This window comes from Oncorhynchus kisutch, unplaced genomic scaffold (genome assembly GCF_002021735.2).
Source record: "Oncorhynchus kisutch isolate 150728-3 unplaced genomic scaffold, Okis_V2 scaffold3711, whole genome shotgun sequence".
NCBI lineage: Eukaryota > Metazoa > Chordata > Actinopteri > Salmoniformes > Salmonidae > Oncorhynchus > Oncorhynchus kisutch.
In genome coordinates this window covers 445,629-464,992 of record NW_022265656.1, presented here as the reverse complement: position 1 = coordinate 464,992, position 19,364 = coordinate 445,629, and the positions used below count along the sequence as shown (strand labels likewise).

At 47.0% G+C, this 19,364-nt stretch overlaps 1 protein-coding gene across 6 annotated transcripts in view; it reads left to right on the top strand.

The window, feature by feature from the left end:
• LOC116352962 (protein tyrosine phosphatase type IVA 3-like) overlaps nucleotides 1-19,289 on the top strand; it is a 45,270-nt gene extending 25,981 nt beyond the window's left edge. The window contains exons 1-6 of one of the 6 annotated variants that reach the window (XM_031820858.1): nucleotides 175-417; nucleotides 3,210-3,942; nucleotides 4,456-4,548; nucleotides 9,331-9,461; nucleotides 15,323-15,440; nucleotides 17,590-19,289. In XM_031820858.1, coding sequence (XP_031676718.1) covers nucleotides 3,844-3,942; nucleotides 4,456-4,548; nucleotides 9,331-9,461; nucleotides 15,323-15,440; nucleotides 17,590-17,715 — 567 coding nt within the window. In that variant the 5' untranslated portion in view covers nucleotides 175-417; nucleotides 3,210-3,843 and the 3' untranslated portion in view covers nucleotides 17,716-19,289. Of the gene's footprint in view, nucleotides 1-174; nucleotides 418-3,209; nucleotides 3,943-4,455; nucleotides 4,549-9,330; nucleotides 9,462-15,322; nucleotides 15,441-17,589 lie in introns of those variants that run through there. The other 5 variants (XM_031820860.1, XM_031820861.1, XM_031820859.1 and 2 more) reach the window with 5 other exon arrangements.
• The last annotated feature ends 75 nt before the right edge of the window (nucleotides 19,290-19,364 follow it).

Below are 19,364 nucleotides of genomic sequence, written 5' to 3'. Positions count from 1 at the left end.
CACAGGAGGAGAGAGAGCCTGTGGGAGGGACCACAGGAGGAGAGAGAGCCTGTGGGAGGGACCACAGGAGGAGAGAGAGCCTGTGGGAGGGACCACAGGAGGAGAGAGAGCCTGTGGGAGGGACCACAGGAGGAGAGGCGTGGTGAAGATGTATTTGCCTAGATTACTATAAGCTTTCTCACGGGTGTGTGCAGTGTGGATGGACGCTCAGTGTGTGAAGGGGAAGCTCTGCAGAGTAACAGGTTGGAGAGACTCCTTGGAGGACCTGGGGTTTGATGAGCTTGATCAACCTGGTGGTGACAGAGGAATGAAATGCTTCTTGGGCTATAGCTGTGAGGGAGGAATCTAAAGAAGACTGCTTGTTGTTTCTCTTCTTGTCTATTTGAGGATGTTTTCTTGTCAAAGAAGTTGTCTCAGGTGAGCAGTACAATCGGTGGCTTCTCTAAGTGCTAGTTTTACTCTGGACTTTTACTTTCACATACAGTTGACTTCAACAGTTGTATTTTCTACTTCACAGTTGGCTACTATGTGTTCAGTTAGGAGGTAGTGAGGGAAGTTATTTTGGCAAGGAGATAGTGTAGTAATAACTGTAAAGCCGAAGCCCCCATAGATTGTATCGAATTACTGTCAGTGTGTCCGCGTTACCTCAATTAGGCAGCAACCTCATCCTTATTACATTTAAACGGTAGGCTACAACCTCATCCTTATTACATTTAAACGCTAGGCTGCAACCTCATCCTTATTACAGTTAAACGCTAGGCTGCAACCTCATCCTTATTACATTTAAACGCTAGGCTGCAACCTCATCCTTATTACATTTAAACGCTAGGCTGCAACCTCATCCTTATTACATTTAAACGCTAGGCTGCAACCTCATCCTTATTACATTTAAACGCTAGGCTGCAACCTCATCCTTATTACATTTAAACGCTAGGCTGCAACCTCATCCTTATTACATTTAACCGGTAGGCTGCAACCTCATCCTTATTACATTTAAACGGTAGGCTGCAACCTATAACATTACGACAGACAACACTACTAGGTTACAGTATGTCTCTACAGGTAAAACAACACTACTAGTATCATCCTGATCAAGTTTGTGAATTGTGGTATAACTGTAGAAATAACTGGAGAAGTGTCCCTACTGCACAGTGTTTTCCATTTGTGTCCTACCATCTCGAAGTATGCAGTATGTTTAGCGTATGGCGCTGTGTGCGGTTAGCGTATGGGGCTGTGTGCGATTAGCGTATGGGGCTGTGTGGGGTTAGCGTATGGGGCTGTGTGGGGTTAGCGTATGGGGCTGTGTGCGGTTAGCGTATGGGGCTGTGTGGGGTTAGCGTATGGGGCTGTGTGGGGTTAGCGTATGGGGCTGTGTGCGGTTAGCGTATGGGGCTGTGTGGGGTTAGCGTATGGGGCTGTGTGCGGTTAGCGTATGGGGCTGTGTGCGGTTAGCGTATGGGGCTGTGTGGGGTTAGCGTATGGGGCTGTGTGGGGTTAGCGTATGGGGCTGTGTGGGGTTAGCGTATGGGGCTGTGTGGGGTTAGCGTATGGGGCTGTGTGGGGTTAGCGTATGGGGCTGTGTGGGGTTAGCGTATGGGGCTGTGTGGGGTTAGCGTATGGGGCTGTGTGGGGTTAGCGTATGGGGCTGTGTGGGGTTAGCGTATGGGGCTGTGTGTGGTATTTGTGGAATTGGCAGTTCTAGGGTATCAGTTATCCTCACCTAGGCCCAGGGCCTAAAATTAACACCCGCCACCTGCTGAACGTGGGTAGATTTTGCCGTTGGCAGGTAAGAATGTATAATTCACCAGCTATGTTAGTGCGTGGCGGTACTCCAGGCTCTACAGTGTGGGTATTTCATAAAAATAGTCAAGCATTGGCCCAAGTGAGTTGTGATTTATAGCTAAATAAAAGCTGCAGTAGCTGTTTTCAAAGTATTAATGCCATTTTGTTTCGTATCTGTTAATGCACAAAGAAAGCTATAACATTAGGATTCAGATATCAGGCAGCAACACTGCCTGTCTGGGGGCTTTGAGTGTGGAAATATTTGTTTTTAGAAGCAATGGGCTCAGGCATAAAAGTTGGTCTAATTTACTCAAGTATCCTACAGTGATTTCTTGTTAATTTACATTGTTTTGTTCACAAACTAGGTTACTTTTTCAATGTTTGAGTTTCCTCCCACTGCTAGCAAAAAGAGACCTCGTTGGCTCTCTACTAGTGACACAGGCACAGGTGATGACTTGAGTGGCCCTGTTACCAAGGTAACCTTTAAAAGGGCAGCTAAACATTTTTTGTCTGATATTTATGTTAAAAATACTCAGGTCACAGAATAGTAAATTACATTGAGAAATATAACCAATAACTTCTTACTAGTAATACATTTCTTGTTTTAGAAACATTACTAAGCATGGCAGTTTGTTTGTTTCTTTGTGTAATTATGGCAGCACATTTTTTAAGATTTTGACTGGTAAAAAATCTGATTGGCTGGTAGATTACTTTTTGTATCTACCTGCCACAGTGGCTGCTATACAAAAAAGTTAGTTTTAGGCCCTGTCTAGGCCTGTCTTTTATCTGTCTGTGTCCTCTCCTTACCCTGTGTGTGTAGTTTGATAGAATAAAAGTTTACCAAATGATCTTCAGCCCAGCTTGATCAAAACAGGAAATGATGTCCTGAACTGACTGACTGGGGATAATGGAGAATAGGTAGACTTTCTCTCCCCAACTAACTGTGTGTGTGTGGTTTGACTGTTAGTCCCACTGACTCTCTCCTCTGTCTCGTGTGTGTGTGTGTGTGGTTTGACTGTTAGTCCCACTGACTCTGTCTCTGTGTGTGTGTGTGTGTGTGTGTGTGTGTGTGGTTTGACTGTTAGTCCCACTGACTCTCTCCTCTCTGTGTGTGTGTGTTTGTGTGTGTGTGTGTGTGTGGTTTGACTGTTAGTCCCACTGACTCTCTCCTCTGTCTCTGTGTGTGTGTGGTTTGACTGTTAGTCCCACTGACTCTCTCCTCTGTCTCTGTGTGTGTGTGGTTTGACTGTTAGTCCCACTGACTCTCTCCTCTGTCTCTGTGTGTGTGTGGTTTGACTGTTAGTCCCACTGACTCTCTCCTCTGTGTGTGTGGTTTGACTGTTAGTCCCACTGACTCTCTCCTCTGTCTCTGTGTGTGTGTGTGGTTTGACTGTTAGTCCCACTGACTCTCTCCTCTGTCTCTGCAGCGCTGCACTCAGGCCGGCCAGTCGTTGATGGAGTTCTTGCAGGGGAGCGGTGACTACTGCCACGCCCAACATCTCAGCGCTTGAACCCAGGCCCCGGGGGGAGGATGGCCCTGTTGCCCTGCTGCACCTCCCACCCCTGAATGCCCACAGCCAGGTCGCCCTCTCCACCCAGACCCAGACACCCCCACTCTGACTGTAGACTGACCGACGGACGGCAGGCCCACTAACTCACCAGATGGGGTAGTGAGTGTCGGTGGCCAAGGGCAGCGTAAGCTAACGGACAGCTACCTCTTCACCTCCCCCGAACCCCCCCGGCACCTTACTCTTCACCCTGTCCAACCCCCACTCTATTCCCAGCACCCCAAGACACCCTGGACAGGAGAGACTTGAGAGGACCTTGTAAAGTCCTTCTGAGGTGGGGTGTTGTTGCTGGGGTTTGTTCCTCAGCCTCAGAGAGACTAGCAGGGGTGACCTGCCTTCTTGGCTTCCTGCCTGGCTTCCTGCCTGCTGTGTCAGGACAGTGTAGTGTAGCTGGTGGGCTGGGTGCTCCTCTGTCAGGGTGGGTGTGGGCCCCTGGGTCTGGGTCGACGTCGTGGCGTCTTCTCCTGAGAGTGGGATCCTCAGTGTGTCCAGAATGAACCGTCCGGCTCCCCCCGTCGAGGTCTCCTACAAGAACATGAGGTTCCTCATCACACACAACCCCACCAACGCCACCCTCGACACCTTCATCGAGGTGAGACAGAGAAGAACCTTCCACACAACACCACTAACACCACTCTTATCACCTTCATCGAGGTGAGACAGAGAGGAATCTTCCAGACTGTTCTGGCTCTCGGTCGTCTAATCCTGCTGAGTTAGAAGTGTGACCTAGGTAACTGATCTAAAATCAGATTACTTCTCAGGGCTAAGCTTCATGAATATTCATGTTAGGTGAAAATGGAAGTGTCACAATGAATGGAATTTCATGACAATTAATATTTAAATTGGGTGACAATCTGTGATTGGCTAACCCTGAAAACTTGTTTCTAAGAACAGAGTGTGAGCCTCTCAGGGAAAACCCAGAACTGATGGTAGATCAGCATCTAGGGAAAACGTAATCCTACTCGGTCTGATTGGTATTACCACTGTAACTAGCTGTGTCATGTGACAGGGCGGTTACCAAATCAATCTAACTGGTATTACAACTGTCATTGTCAAACCTCCGACTCATGAATGGTTTTAATGAAGTTACCTCTCCCTTTTCCAGGACCTGAAGCAGTATGGTGCAACAACAGTGGTGCGGGTGTGTGAGGTCACCTACGACAAGACACCTCTGGAGAAGGATGGCATCACAGTCATGGTGCGCAAAGATACACACACACACACATCGGATCCCTCTTCTCTACACTCTCTCACTAGGGTCCTATTCACTAGGAACCAAACGGAAGCAAAACAGGCTGAAACGAAGGGGGACCGACCTGAATTTGTTCAATGAGAAAAGCTTTTTTTCATTTTTCTGTTGCAAGACGTTTTGCTACGGTGCCAAAAGTTCTGGTACGCTGTGCACTAATGAATATGACCCTGGTGGTGTTCAGTAGGTACAAAATGAGGTGAAACGTGGCCTGCTACTGTCTGAACTGGTCCATTGAGACTAGTCTACTGGTCCATTGAGACTAGTCTACTGGTCCATTGAGACTAGTCTACTGGTCCATTGAGACTAGTCTACTGGTCCATTGAGACTAGTCTACTGGTCCATTGAGACTAGTCTACTGGTCCATTGAGACTAGTCTACTGGTCCATTGAGACTAGTCTACTGGTCCATTGAGACTAGTCTACTGGTCCATTGAGACTAGTCTACTGGTCCATTGAGACTAGTCTACTGGTCCATTGAGACTAGTCTACTGGTCCATTGAGACTAGTCTACTGGTCCATTGAGACTAGTCTACTGGTCCATTGAGACTAGTCTACTGGTCCATTGAGACTAGTCTACTGGTCCATTGAGACTAGTCTACTGGTCCATTGAGACTAGTCTACTGGTCCATTGAGACTAGTCTACTGGTCCATTGAGACTAGTCTACTGGTCCATTGAGACTAGTCTACTGGTCCATTGAGACTAGTCTACTGGTCCATTGAGACTAGTCTACTGGTCCATTCCATTGAGACTAGTCTACTGGTCCATTGAGACTAGTCTACTGGTCCATTGAGACTAGTCTACTGGTCCATTGAGACTAGTCTACTGGTCCATTGAGACTAGTCTACTGGTCCATTGAGACTAGTCTACTGGTCCATTGAGACTAGTCTACTGGTACCTGAACTTGTCCATTGAGACTAGTCTACTCGCTCTGTTTCAAAACATTTTCTCCAGTATGTTCCTACTGACCCTGTTTCCTCTCTCTCTGCCATGTGGAGGATGTTATTCATGATCTCACCCTGCTGCACATGTGTTGGAGTAGAGGAAACACTACCTCCTGCCCCGAACACACACACACACACACACACACACACACATCTGGCTCAGCGTCAGGGTTTACCTCATGGTTTTACTCCTCTCTTGTCTCCCAACATCCTCTCCTCTCACCTGGTCTTTCTTTTTCTTCACTCTCGCTCTCTCCATTCTCTCCCTCTGAGTTAATAACGTTGTTGGGAGCAGTGAGCGAGTACCCTCTCAGAGGAGGGGTAGCATCAGATGAGAAGAATGTAGGGATGTAGAGATAGCTAGAGGCCCGGGTTACATAAGGCCCTTAACCACCCTCTGTCTGTTGTGTTATCAGAGTGACACGGTCACACAGAGTCCTCTCTCTTCTCTTCCCTGTGTGAGAGAGAGCCTTGTATCCTGGCTGACTGAGTCCTCTCTCTTCTCTTCCCTGTGTGAGAGAGAGCCTTGTATCCTGACTGACTGAGTCCGGCTCTGGTCAAAGGTAGTGCACTATGTAGGGAATAGGGTGCCATTTGGGACGTACCCTTGTACACTTGCTGACTGACTGGCTCAGTGCCTCCTCTTCAATAGGAACACAGCAGAGAGCAGAAGATTAGCCACCAGCTGAGAGAGACTGGCTGGCAGGTGAAACCCAGTTCCCTGTTCCCCTCCACATCTTCCTGAACTCCAGATGAAAACCATGTTGTCTGTCTCATTCAGAACGCTGTGTAATGTGCTGTTCTGTCTGACGTGGCTCGGGATGCTTTCATTGCTCAGAGAGGTTATTTATTGTCATTATATGGAGAAATGTTACTCCCTCAATCTCTGCTTTTGCAGGTTTCTTTAGTCTTACCAGTGTATCAGTAATGGTGGGGGTATATTTGGAGGCCATATATAACCAGTAATGACAGTGGTAAGTACCAGAGGTGCGTCCATCCACCTTGTGACTGACTTAACATAGACCATCCTCTGTAGCATGTGATAACGTTCAGCTGGCTGATATAAAGGGACTGTGGACGCATTCAGGAAGTGGCCCAAAATGGCACCCTATTGTGTCTATATAGTGCACTACTTTTGAGCAGAGCTCTATGGTCCCTAATCATAAGTAGTGCACTGCACTATAAAGGGAATAGGGTGCCAGATTTGAGACCTACACTCTGCCAAACGTCTCGCTGGTTGTCGTATGAGAGTCAAGTTGCAGAGGAAGAAGGATACCATGGTGACAAGGTCTGTTCTGGGGGTTCCGAGAAACGGCCCAAGACGTTCTTCGGGCCACAATTAGAACTCTGCCGCCTCCTCCTCCAAGCTCTTGTCTCAAGCTCTGGGCTGCGTTGGTTGGACTTGGAATGAGCTTCACGACATGAATAGCTTACTGTTGACATACCAGGCGGCTCTGTTCACCTCTTAGTAGATGTAAATGTTATTTTTAACCACATCCTCTCTACAGTCGAAGATTCTATTAGGGAGAGATTTACTCTCAAGGTTGTCACAACAGGTTCACCCATTATGGAGTTCTGTGGCGTCAAAACAGACATGTAAATGGACATTTCTGTATCTTCGGTGTTGTGGTGACTTCTACATATCTTGATGCCCACAACTTCTTTAGATATCCACAACAGGATGCAGAGCAATTCAAGGCATTTCATGTGAGGTTAGGGTCAGGCCTTGCCATGTACAGGATTTAGTGTCCTACCTGGAACATTGAACAGAGAGTAGAATGTATCCTGTGGTGGGTTCTGGCTGTGTGATACTGGTAGAATGGATCCTGTGGTGGGTTTTGCCGGTGGGTTACTGGTAGAATGGATCCTGTTGTGTGTTACTGGTAGAATGGATCCTGTTGTGGGTTTTGCCTGTGTGTTACTGGTAGAATGGATCCTGTTGTTGTTTTTGCCTGTGTGTTACTGGTAGAATGGGTCCTGTTGTTGGTTTTGCCTGTGTGTTACTGGTAGAATGGATCCTGTTGTGGGTGTTGCCTGTGTGTTACTGGTAGAATGGATCCTGTTGTGGGTTTTTCCTGTGTGTTACTGGTAGAATGGATCCTGTTGTGGGTTTTGCCTGTGTGTTACTGGTAGAATGGATCCTGTTGTGGGTTTTTCCTGTGTGTTACTGGTAGAATGGATCCTGTTGTGGGTTTTGCCTGTGTGTTACTGGTAGAATGGATCCTGTTGTGGGTTTTGCCTGTGTGTTACTGGTAGAATGGATCCTGTTGTGGGTTTTTCTTGTGTGTTACTGGTAGAATGATCCACTGGCTCAGCTGAGCTGTTGCCTTGGTAACGCATTGTCGTCAAACACACAAGATGTTTGTCCCTGGGAGCAGGTATTGTGTTGTTGGAAGTCCCACTCCACTAGAAGATAAGAGATGACTCTCTCTCTCTGTGTGTGTTATTTTTTACATGTAACCTTTTATTTAACTAGGCAAGCCAGTTAAGAACAAATTCTTATTTATAATGACGGCCTACCCTGGCCAAACCCGGACGGCGCTGGGCCAATTGTGCGCCGCCCTATGGGACTCCCAATCACGGCCGGATGTGATACAGTGTCTGATGGGTCTCTAGTGTGACTGATCCCTCCTAGACACCCATGGTTTCTGCTTTAAGCCTTCATCTGTCCAATGGAGGAGTCAAACAGCTGGTTTGAGCATCCTTGATGCTGTATGGTGCATTAGGTCTACATCTGACCAGGTGATGGATGTCTTAGTTAATCTACCATCGTTGCCTAATCCTTCAATGAAAGAGTGTTTGTCATTATAGGGGATGGTAGCCCAACATGGCCAGAAAAATACATTGTATCCAACCGACTGATTTAATGTACACTAACCAAACCAATTAAACGTTGAAGTCAAACAGTTCACCACAGTTCACTCAGTGAAGAAGAGGTGACCACACATCTGTTCTCTGTTGTGGTTCTGCACCAACTACAAACAAACCCCTTATAGTGTGTCTGTGTTGACAGAAGGCTTTCCTGATGCTGTGGGTGCTGATGGAACATGTATGTGTCCCAAATGGCACCCTATTGCCTACATTGTGCACTACTTTTGACCAGAGCCCTATTGTAGTGCACTATATAGGGAATTAGGGTACCATTTGAGACGAATCTAGGCCCTCAGAAGCCACCAGTCGCTGACTGAATGTTCCCACTATTTGGATGGGAGGTGCTTGTTGAGATGGCAGGAACAGTGAATAGTGTAGGAAGGACACAGTGTGTTGTCTGTGGGGACAGTTGGTTCATGTTGCGAGTCATGCTTAGATGACTGAGGTTGGTACACTCTGCGTTCCTCCCTGTTACGTGGGTACAGATGTCTCATTTCACAGTGTGTTGTCTGTGGGGACAGTTGGTTCATGTTGCGAGTCATGCTTAGATGACTGAGGTTGGTACACTCTGTGTTCCTCCCTGTTACGTGGGTACAGATGTCTCATTTCACAGTGTGTAGCGGCTTGGAACCAGTTGTTTCAGACATGCAGCGCTTCACAAACTCTTTTAAAAACATTCACCCTCAGTAGGGGATTCTGCTTTGTCTGGTTCCTCAGTTTGAAGTAGATAGGGGTGCAGTGTAGAGCTGCTTTGTCTCGTAACAATGGGCTCCCTCAGAGTGCCAATGCTAATCAGCTGTTTCTGTCAGAGAGACAGAACTGTACTGTTTATGATGTGTGATGCTGAAGACCAATTCCCACATTGTGTGGATAATTACATTGTTTTCTAATGTGAATGTATTTGTATGTTTTCCAGGACTGGGCCTTTGATGACGGTGCCCCTCCTCCCACTAAGATCGTAGATGATTGGCTGAACCTGCTGAAGACTAAGTTCCGCGAGGACCCTGGCTGCTGCGTGGCGGTGCACTGTGTTGCCGGGCTGGGACGGTACGGATCTTTAATACTCTTCTGTCTTAGGGTTCTGATTGGGCGAGACAGTTGAACCAAGATCACAAGGCTGCAGTGTCATCCACCCACTGTGACGGCCACTGTCCCAGCAGCCACCAGTCTCTCCCCTTCTCCTACAGCCAGACAAGGGCCCTCTCTCTGCATGCAGACAGAACCAAGTCAACTGTTAGCCAAGGGCCCTCTTTCTGCATGCAGACAGAACCAAGTCAACTGTTAGCCAAGGGCCCTCTCTCTGCATGCAGACAGAACCAAGCCAACTGTAAGCCAAGGGCCCTCTCTCTGCATGCAGACAGAACCAAGCCAACTGTTAGCCAAGGGCCCTCTCTCTGCATGCAGACAGAACCAAGCCAACTGTTAGCCAAGGGCCCTCTCTCTGCATGTAGACAGAACCAAGTCAACTGTTAGCCAAGGGCCCTCTCTCTGCATGCAGACAGAACAAGTCAACTGTTAGCCAAGGGCCCTCTCTCTGCATATAGACAGAACCAAGCCAACTGTTAGCCAAGGGCCCTCTCTCTGCATATAGACAGAACCAAGCCAACTGTTAGCCAAGGGCCCTCTCTCTGCATATAGACAGAACCAAGCCAACTGTTAGCCAAGGGCCCTCTCTCTGCATATAGACAGAACCAAGCCAACTGTTAGCCAAGGGCCCTCTCTCTGCATATAGACAGAACCAAGCCAACTGTTAGCCAAGGGCCCTCTCTCTGCATATAGACAGAACCAAGCCAACTGTTAGCCAAGGGCCCTCTCTCTGCATATAGACAGAACCAAGCCAACTGTTAGCCAAGGGCCCTCTCTCTGCATATAGACAGAACCAAGCCAACTGTTAGCCAAGGGCCCTCTCTCTGCATATAGACAGAACCAAGCCAACTGTTAGCCAAGGGCCCTCTCTCTGCATGTAGACAGAACCAAGCCAACTGTTAGCCAAGGGCCCTCTCTCTGCATATAGACAGAACCAAGCCAACTGTTAGCCAAGGGCCCTCTCTCTGCATGTAGACAGAACCAAGCCAACTGTTAGCCAAGGGCCACTCCTTCACAACTAATCCACCGTTTATTATTCAAAGCACAGAGGTTGAGTTCTGAAAAACGTTGAAGCAGCATTTATTTCTATTGTGTGTCTAAGTGTTTCCTCTCAGATTGGATCTCTACTAGTTAGCTCACCAGAACTCTGGTCAAAAGTAGTGCACTATATAGGGAATAGGGTGCCATTTGGGATGTAGCCAGTTGTCTTGTGAAATGTCAGTTAGCTGTATTCTGGTTGGCCATGCCCAGACTTGTAATGTATGTTCTGTAGTTGAGCCTCTGGACTCCCGTTGGCCATGCCGTACATTAGTTCGTACAGTTGGCCATGTCGTACATTAGTTCTTATGGTTGGCCATGCCGTACATTAGTTCTTATGGTTGGCCATGCAGTACATTAGTTCTTACGGTTGGCCATGCCGTACATTAGTTTGTACGGTTGGCCATGCCGTACATTAGTTCGTACGGTTGGCATGCCAACCAACATAACAGAGGAGTTGACGAAATAGAAGCACAAACTGATCTGGTTACCAGGCTCATTTTAACCCTGTCCTGTCTGGTGTTCCTTCAGGTGTCCTCTATGGCAGAGGAGAGACAACGAGTCACATCTGTACTGATGGAGTATATTAGCTAGTAGAGGAGAAAATGTCTCAAATGGTACCCTGTTCTATACATAGTGCACTACTTTTGACCAGAGCCCTGTGGGCAATAGGGAGCCATTAAACCAGGTTAAACCAGGCCTTTGGTACTAATAATGGTTGAGCTCATTGGTAGGAAGCTGAAGGAGCCCCTGTTCCCCTCCCCTCCTGGGTAAGCTGAAGGAGTCCCCCAGCCCCCTGGCCTCCCCAGGCTCTTCCGTTCCCCTTCCTGTGTTAGCTGAAGGAGCCCCCCCAGCCCCCTGGCCTCCCCAGGCTCTTCCCTCCCCTCCTGTGTTAGCTGAAGGAGCCCCCTGGCCTCCCCAGGCTCTTCCCTCCCCTCCTGTGTTAGCTGAAGGAGCTCCCCAGCCCCCTGACCTCCCGAGGCTCTTCCCTCTCCTCCTGGGTAAGCTGAAGGAGTCCCCCAGCCCCCTGGCCTCCCCAGGCTCTTCTCTCCCTCCCCTCCTGTGTTGGCTGAAGGAGCTCCCCAGCCCCCTGACCTCCCCAGGCTCTTCTCTCCCTTCCCTCCTGTGTTAGCTGAAGGAGCCCCCCCAGGCTCTTCCCTCCCCTCCTGTGTTAGCTGAAGGAGCCCCCCCAGGCTCTTCCCTCCCTCCCCTCCTGTCTTAGCTGAAGGAGCTCCCCAGCCTCCCCTCCCTGGGTTGGTGAAGCACCGTCTATCTCTGACGTACTGGAGACCTCCTCTGGGACTCGTCTGTGGTTTTTGACAGGGCGCCAATGTTTACTTAACTCTGAACTGTTTGTTGTCCTGTTAATCAGCTGGGGAGTCTTTGGCTTTCAGCTGGTAACCTCTGCAACATCTAAGTGGTCTGGGGGCTGATATGGCTTGACAGGGTAGAGTTAGATGAATATGTTTGAATGTCTCATGTCCATGCAGGCAGGCACCTCATCTGTTTCACTGATTCCTAGAAGTCCCGTGTTTGTGTTAGTGGTGTTATGCTCTTCAGCTCTCTATTTCCACACTGACTTACCGTAACCACAGCAACAACCCATATAAGGCTAGAAAAGGGGAAAGTGGGCTACAGCTTTTCCTAATGATTTGTTACCTGTAAATATTAGTGGCCAAATACAGCACAACTAGTTCCATTTCTCAACGTGCAGCAGGGCTTTCCTTTGTCCAAACCAGAATGAACTCCATTCCCTGGGAACTGGCTGTGTTGTGACAACATGGAGAGAGAGACGTTGCTGGGGGCATAACAGGAAGGATACTAATGGATGTCTTTTATTCCCCGTCTTAATATGTGAATGCTGTTTCTAACGTCCCAAATGGCGCTATATTCCCTGTTAAGTGCACTACTTTTGACCAGGGCCCATAAGGTTCTGACTGTGTCGTTAAGTCCCAGTATTAGTAGCAGTCTGACTGTGTCTTTAAGTCCCAGTATTAGTAGCAGTCTGACTGTGTCTTTAAGTCCCAGTATTAACAGCAGTCTGACTGTGTCGTTAAGTCCCAGTATTAACAGCAGTCTGACTGTGTCTTTAAGTCTCAGTATTAACAGCAGTCTGACTGTGTCTTTAAGTCCCAGTATTAACAGCAGTCTGACTGTGTCTTTAAGTCCCAGTATTAACAGCAGTCTGACTGTGTCGTTAAGTCCCAGTATTAACAGCAGTCTGACTGTGTCTTTAAGTCTCAGTATTAACAGCAGTCTGACTGTGTCTTTAAGTCCCAGTATTAACAGCAGTCTGACTGTGTCTTTAAGTCCCAGTATTAGTAGCAGTCTGACTGTGTCTTTAAGTCCCAGTATTAGTAGCAGTCTGACTGTGTCTTTAAGTCCCAGTATTAACAGAAGTCTGACTGTGTCTTTAAGTCCCAGTATTAACAGCAGTCTGACTGTGTCGTTAAGTCCCAGTATTAACAGCAGTCTGACTGTGTCTTTAAGTCCCAGTATTAGTAGCAGTCTGACTGTGTCTTTAAGTCCCAGTATTAGTAGCAGTGTGACTGTGTCTTTAAGTCCCAGTATTAACAGAAGTCTGACTGTGTCTTTAAGTCCCAGTATTAACAGCAGTCTGACTGTGTCGTTAAGTCCCAGTATTAACAGCAGTCTGACTGTGTCTTTAAGTCCCAGTATTAGTAGCAGTCTGACTGTGTCTTTAAGTCCCAGTATTAACAGCAGTCTGACTGTGTCTTTAAGTCCCAGTATTAACAGCAGTCTGACTGTGTCTTTAAGTCCCAGTATTAACAGCAGTCTGACTGTGTCTTTAAGTCTCAGTATTAACAGCAGTCTGACTGTGTCTTTAAGTCCCAGTATTAACAGCAGTCTGACTGTGTCTTTAAGTCCCAGTATTAGTAGCAGTCTGACTGTCTTTAAGTCCCAGTATTAGTAGCAGTCTGACTGTGTCTTTAAGTCCCAGTATTAACAGCAGTCTGACTGTGTCGTTAAGTCCCAGTATTAACAGCAGTCTGACTGTGTCTTTAAGTCCCAGTATTAGTAGCAGTCTGACTGTGTCTTTAAGTCCCAGTATTAACAGCAGTCTGACTGTGTCTTTAAGTCCCAGTATTAACAGCAGTCTGACTGTGTCTTTAAGTCCCAGTATTAACAGCAGTCTGACTGTGTCTTTAAGTCTCAGTATTAACAGCAGTCTGACTGTGTCTTTAAGTCCCAGTATTAACAGCAGTCTGACTGTGTCTTTAAGTCCCAGTATTAGTAGCAGTCTGACTGTCTTTAAGTCCCAGTATTAGTAGCAGTCTGACTGTGTCTTTAAGTCCCAGTATTAACAGCAGTCTGACTGTGTCGTTAAGTCCCAGTATTAACAGCAGTCTGACTGTGTCTTTAAGTCTCAGTATTAACAGCAGTCTGACTGTGTCTTTAAGTCCCAGTATTAACAGCAGTCTGACTGTGTCTTTAAGTCCCAGTATTAACAGCAGTCTGACTGTGTCGTTAAGTCCCAGTATTAACAGCAGTCTGACTGTGTCTTTAAGTCTCAGTATTAACAGCAGTCTGACTGTGTCTTTAAGTCCCAGTATTAACAGCAGTCTGACTGTGTCTTTAAGTCCCAGTATTAGTAGCAGTCTGACTGTGTCTTTAAGTCCCAGTATTAGTAGCAGTCTGACTGTGTCTTTAAGTCCCAGTATTAACAGAAGTCTGACTGTGTCTTTAAGTCCCAGTATTAACAGCAGTCTGACTGTGTCGTTAAGTCCCAGTATTAACAGCAGTCTGACTGTGTCTTTAAGTCCCAGTATTAGTAGCAGTCTGACTGTGTCTTTAAGTCCCAGTATTAGTAGCAGTGTGACTGTGTCTTTAAGTCCCAGTATTAACAGAAGTCTGACTGTGTCTTTAAGTCCCAGTATTAACAGCAGTCTGACTGTGTCGTTAAGTCCCAGTATTAACAGCAGTCTGACTGTGTCTTTAAGTCCCAGTATTAGTAGCAGTCTGACTGTGTCTTTAAGTCCCAGTATTAACAGCAGTCTGACTGTGTCTTTAAGTCCCAGTATTAACAGCAGTCTGACTGTGTCTTTAAGTCCCAGTATTAACAGCAGTCTGACTGTGTCTTTAAGTCTCAGTATTAACAGCAGTCTGACTGTGTCTTTAAGTCCCAGTATTAACAGCAGTCTGACTGTGTCTTTAAGTCCCAGTATTAGTAGCAGTCTGACTGTCTTTAAGTCCCAGTATTAACAGCAGTCTGACTGTCTTTAAGTCCCAGTATTAACAGCAGTCTGACTGTCTTTAAGTCCCAGTATTAACAGCAGTCTGACTGTCTTTAAGTCCCAGTATTAACAGCAGTCTGACTGTGTCTTTAAGTCCCAGTATTAACAGCAGTCTGACTGTCTTTAAGTCCCAGTATTAACAGCAGTCTAACTGTCTTTAAGTCCCAGTATTAGTAGCAGTCTGACTGTCTTTAAGTCCCAGTATTAACAGCAGTCTGACTGTCTTTAAGTCCCAGTATTAGTAGCAGTCTGACTGTCTTTAAGTCCCAGTATTAACAGCAGTCTGACTGTCTTTAAGTCCCAGTATTAGTAGCAGTGTGACTGTGTCTTTAAGTCCCAGTATTAACAGCAGTCTGACTGTGTCTTTAAGTCCCAGTATTAACAGCAGTCTGACTGTCTTTAAGTCCCAGTATTAACAGCAGTCTGACTGTGTCTTTAAGTCCCAGTATTAACAGCAGTCTGACTGTGTCTTTAAGTCCCAGTATTAGTAGCAGCATGTAAAGGCTGTTTCTTTGTTTCTCCCTCCAGGGCTCCTGTGCTGGTGGCTCTGGCTCTGATCGAGGGCGGGATGAAGTATGAGGAGGCAGTTCAGTTCATCAGGCAGTATGTACAACTCACCTCCAGATTCAGTTCCGTTCATCAGGCAGTATGTACACCTCACCTCCAGATTCAGTTTATCAGGCAGTATGTACACCAGATTCAGTTCATCAGGCAGTATGTACACCTCACCTCCAGATTCAGTTTATCAGGCAGTATGTACACCAGATTCAGTTCATCAGGCAGTATGTACACCAGATTCAGTTCCGTTCATCAGGCAGTATGTACACCTCACCTCCAGATTCAGTTTATCAGGCAGTATGTACACCAGATTCAGTTCATCAGGCAGTATGTACACCTCACCTCCAGATTCAGTTTATCAGGCAGTATGTACACCAGATTCAGTTCATCGGGCAGTATGTACACCAGATTCAGTTCATCGGGCAGTATGTACACCAGATTCAGTTCATCGGGCAGTATGTACACCAGATTCAGTTCATCGGGCAGTATGTACACCAGATTCAGTTCATCGGGCAGTATGTACACCAGATTCAGTTCATCGGGCAGTATGTACACCAGATTCAGTTCATCGGGCAGTATGTACACCAGATTCAGTTCATCGGGCAGTATGTACACCAGATTCAGTTCATCGGGCAGTATGTACACCAGATTCAGTTCATCGGGCAGTATGTACACCAGATTCAGTTCATCGGGCAGTATGTACACCAGATTCAGTTCATCGGGCAGTATGTACACCACCTCCAGATTCAGTTCATCAGGCAGTCAGTAGGAACACCTCACCTCCAGATTCAGTTCAGTTTATCAGGCAGAAGGAACATCTCACCTTCCGTCTCTTGATGTTTTTAAGGAGAGTGGAAGTCCACTCAACCTTTTTAGTGTTGTTCCTGTTTCATCTGACAGCTGTATATTTAGATGGGGACATTATGGGACATCATGAGGAGGGAGAAAGGGATTGAACCGCTCTGTACTGAGGAGGATTATGGGACATTATGAGGAGGGAGAAAGGGTTTGAACCGCTCTGTACTGAGGAGGATTATGGGACATTATGAGGAGGGAGAAAGGGTTTGAACCGCTCTGTACTGAGGGGGATTATGGGACATCATGAGGAGGGAGGAAGGGATTGAACCGCTCTGTACTGAGGAGGATTATGGGACATTATGAGGGAGAGAGAAAGGGTTTGAGCCGCTCTGTACTGAGGATTATGGGACATCATGAGGAGGGAGAAAGGGATTGAACCGCTCTGTACTGAGGGAGATTATGGGACATTATGAGGAGGAGAAAGGGTTTGAACCGCTCTGTACTGAGGAGGATTATGGGACATCATGAGGAGGGAGAAAGGGATTGAACCGCTCTGTACTGAGGGGGATTATGGGACATTATGAGGAGGGAGAAAGGGTTTGAACCGCTCTGTACTGAGGGGGATTATGGGACATTATGAGGAGGGAGAAAGGGTTTGAACCGCTCTGTATGTACTGAGGGGGATTATGGGACATTATTAGGAGGGAGAAAGGGTTTGAACCGCTCTGTACTGAGGGGGATTATGTGGTTTGAGCCGGGAGTGTCTTTCACTCCGCCGGGGCTCTGCACACCTCTGGATTCTTCTGACACTCATTGGCTCTACATTATGGGTCAGGTTCTCTGGAAAAACATCAAGCCTACTACCCTCCCGGACTGAGCACCATGATGCTCAATGGTCAATCTGAATTGAAGGTGCTTTTTAGTCCAGGAATAAATAGGCTTCGTGTGGATCTGGGAAAATCATCCCCCAAGTGAATTATAATTGTCTCTTTACATGAGGGCCCTTATACAGCAAAGGTGTGTCTGTGTGGCTACAGTGTCAAGCTGTTTAGCTTCACATATAAAGGGCCCCTAGTCCCCAAATGTTGCACTGCTTTTAACCAGAGCCCTGTGGGCCCCTAGTCCCTAAATGTTGCACTGCTTTTAACCAGAGCCCTGTGGTCCCCTAGTCCCTAAATGTTGCACTGCTTTTAACCAGAGCCCTGTGGGCCCCTAGTCCCTAAATGTTGCACTGCTTTTAACCAGAGCCCTGTGGGCCCCTAGTCCCTAAATGTTGCACTGCTTTTAACCAGAGCCCTGTGGGCCCCTAGTCCCTAAATGTTGCACTGCTTTTAACCAGAGTGGAAACGGGTCAGAAGTAGTGAACAGGGTGCCAATTGGGACACAACAGAGGTTCCTGTAGGGAGTAACCGTAGACCTGTCTCTCTCTGTCTCCTCAGGAAGCGCAGGGGAGCGATCAACAGCAAGCAGCTGACCTACCTGGAGAAATACCGCTCCAGACAGCGACTACGCTTCAAAGACCCTCACAAACACAAGAACAAGTGCTGTGTGATGTGATGATGTAGTGTGACCCCGCAGCCCGCTTGTTCTGACCCATATAGAACGACTACATGAACTTTTAATATTGGACCGACCTCCACCCCGCTAAGATGCATTTAGGACTTGACCTGTTGTCTGTCTCCATGGGGACAGTTAGTTGCCACTGTTCTGTTGGGATTCTTCTGCTTCTCACTCTCAGGGCTGTTAGAGACCATCTCCTCTCTGATGTCTTTGAATGAACACGTTCGTCCCCAACTGCCGGCCAATTGAACTCAGAGAGAGGAAAAACAAACAAGCCCTATTTCCATCAAGTACACACACACACACACATACATACATACATACACACACACACACACACACACACACACACTGACAAACTATTTTGCACTGATTGTGACATACTGTGACATACACACACAGCGCCATTGACCACCAGACCAACCCCTCAACCAGCAGCAACACTGTCAGCTTGGTCCCAGGCCTGATCGTTCCTCTTTCCTCCCTGCTGCTAGGTAGCACTGACCCAACCCAAAGCACTGTCAATGAAACACACCACTAGCTGTCACAACAGGTCTGCATCACCATACACCATGTTAACTGAAAGCCCCTGCTAGCCATGATGACATGAATGAAATAATCATGAAAAATAACAGATTTTATGCTGTCTGTGTGTTTTTATCTCAATGTTTCAAGGAAATCCAGTTTAACGTCTTTGTTAAATTGAAATGCCATCCACAGAGCTCAGCCATCTTGCTCCTTGCTCCGTTTTCATAATGCATGTAAGTTAACACTTGTTAGAATCATGTCCTTGTCTCCTTTTTTTTTGAGGATATGGGGATGCGGGATGGGACTTAAAATAGGACGAGGTTTTGTGCTGAGTCGCCGTTTTTTAAATAGCAATATTTTTTACATTGTGATATGAAATTCTCTGGGATTAGGATTCTTCACCACTGGCTGCTTCTGTTGTACAACATGAAGGATCTCAGTGTATCATGTAGGAGTCAGCTGAGCCTGGGTGGGCTTGGTAGGCAACACCGTCTGTGTCCCAGATGGCACCCTATTCCCTATATAGTGCACTACTTTTGATCAGATGTCTATGGGCTACAATGCCTTGAAATATACACAAAAACATGGACTCGCACTGATCCTATGGGCTCCGGTCAAAAGTTGTGCACTATATAGGGAGTAGGGTGCCATCTGGGACGCGTACTATGCTTTGGGAACGTAAACATGGCGGTGCCCCGTAGTCGTCTCTGGGATGAAAAACAGCCAACTGAACCGTCTGCTCAGAAATAACGTCCTGGCTCTGTATCTGTCAGTGTGGATATAAATGTCTCTCATCCTGCCTCTGAAATAGCACCCTATTCCCCTTTTATAGTGCACTACTATATAGCACACTTTTGACTATAGTCCTATGGGCTCTGGTCAAAAGTAGTGCACTAAATAGGGAATAGGGTGCAAGTTAAGGACCGGTACTGAAGGAATGACTCGTATCCTTGGAAGAAAGCTGTCACATTTATCTGCTGCCTTGGAAGTAACCCACTTCAGATTGTTCACAGTTAATGAAGTACAAGAAATAAAGTAATTGTTAAAAGTATGCTGGCCTGTTTTGTGCTTTATTCTGGAGTTGACTTGTGGGGAAACGAATCATTTTAAACAACCACTTTTGCCT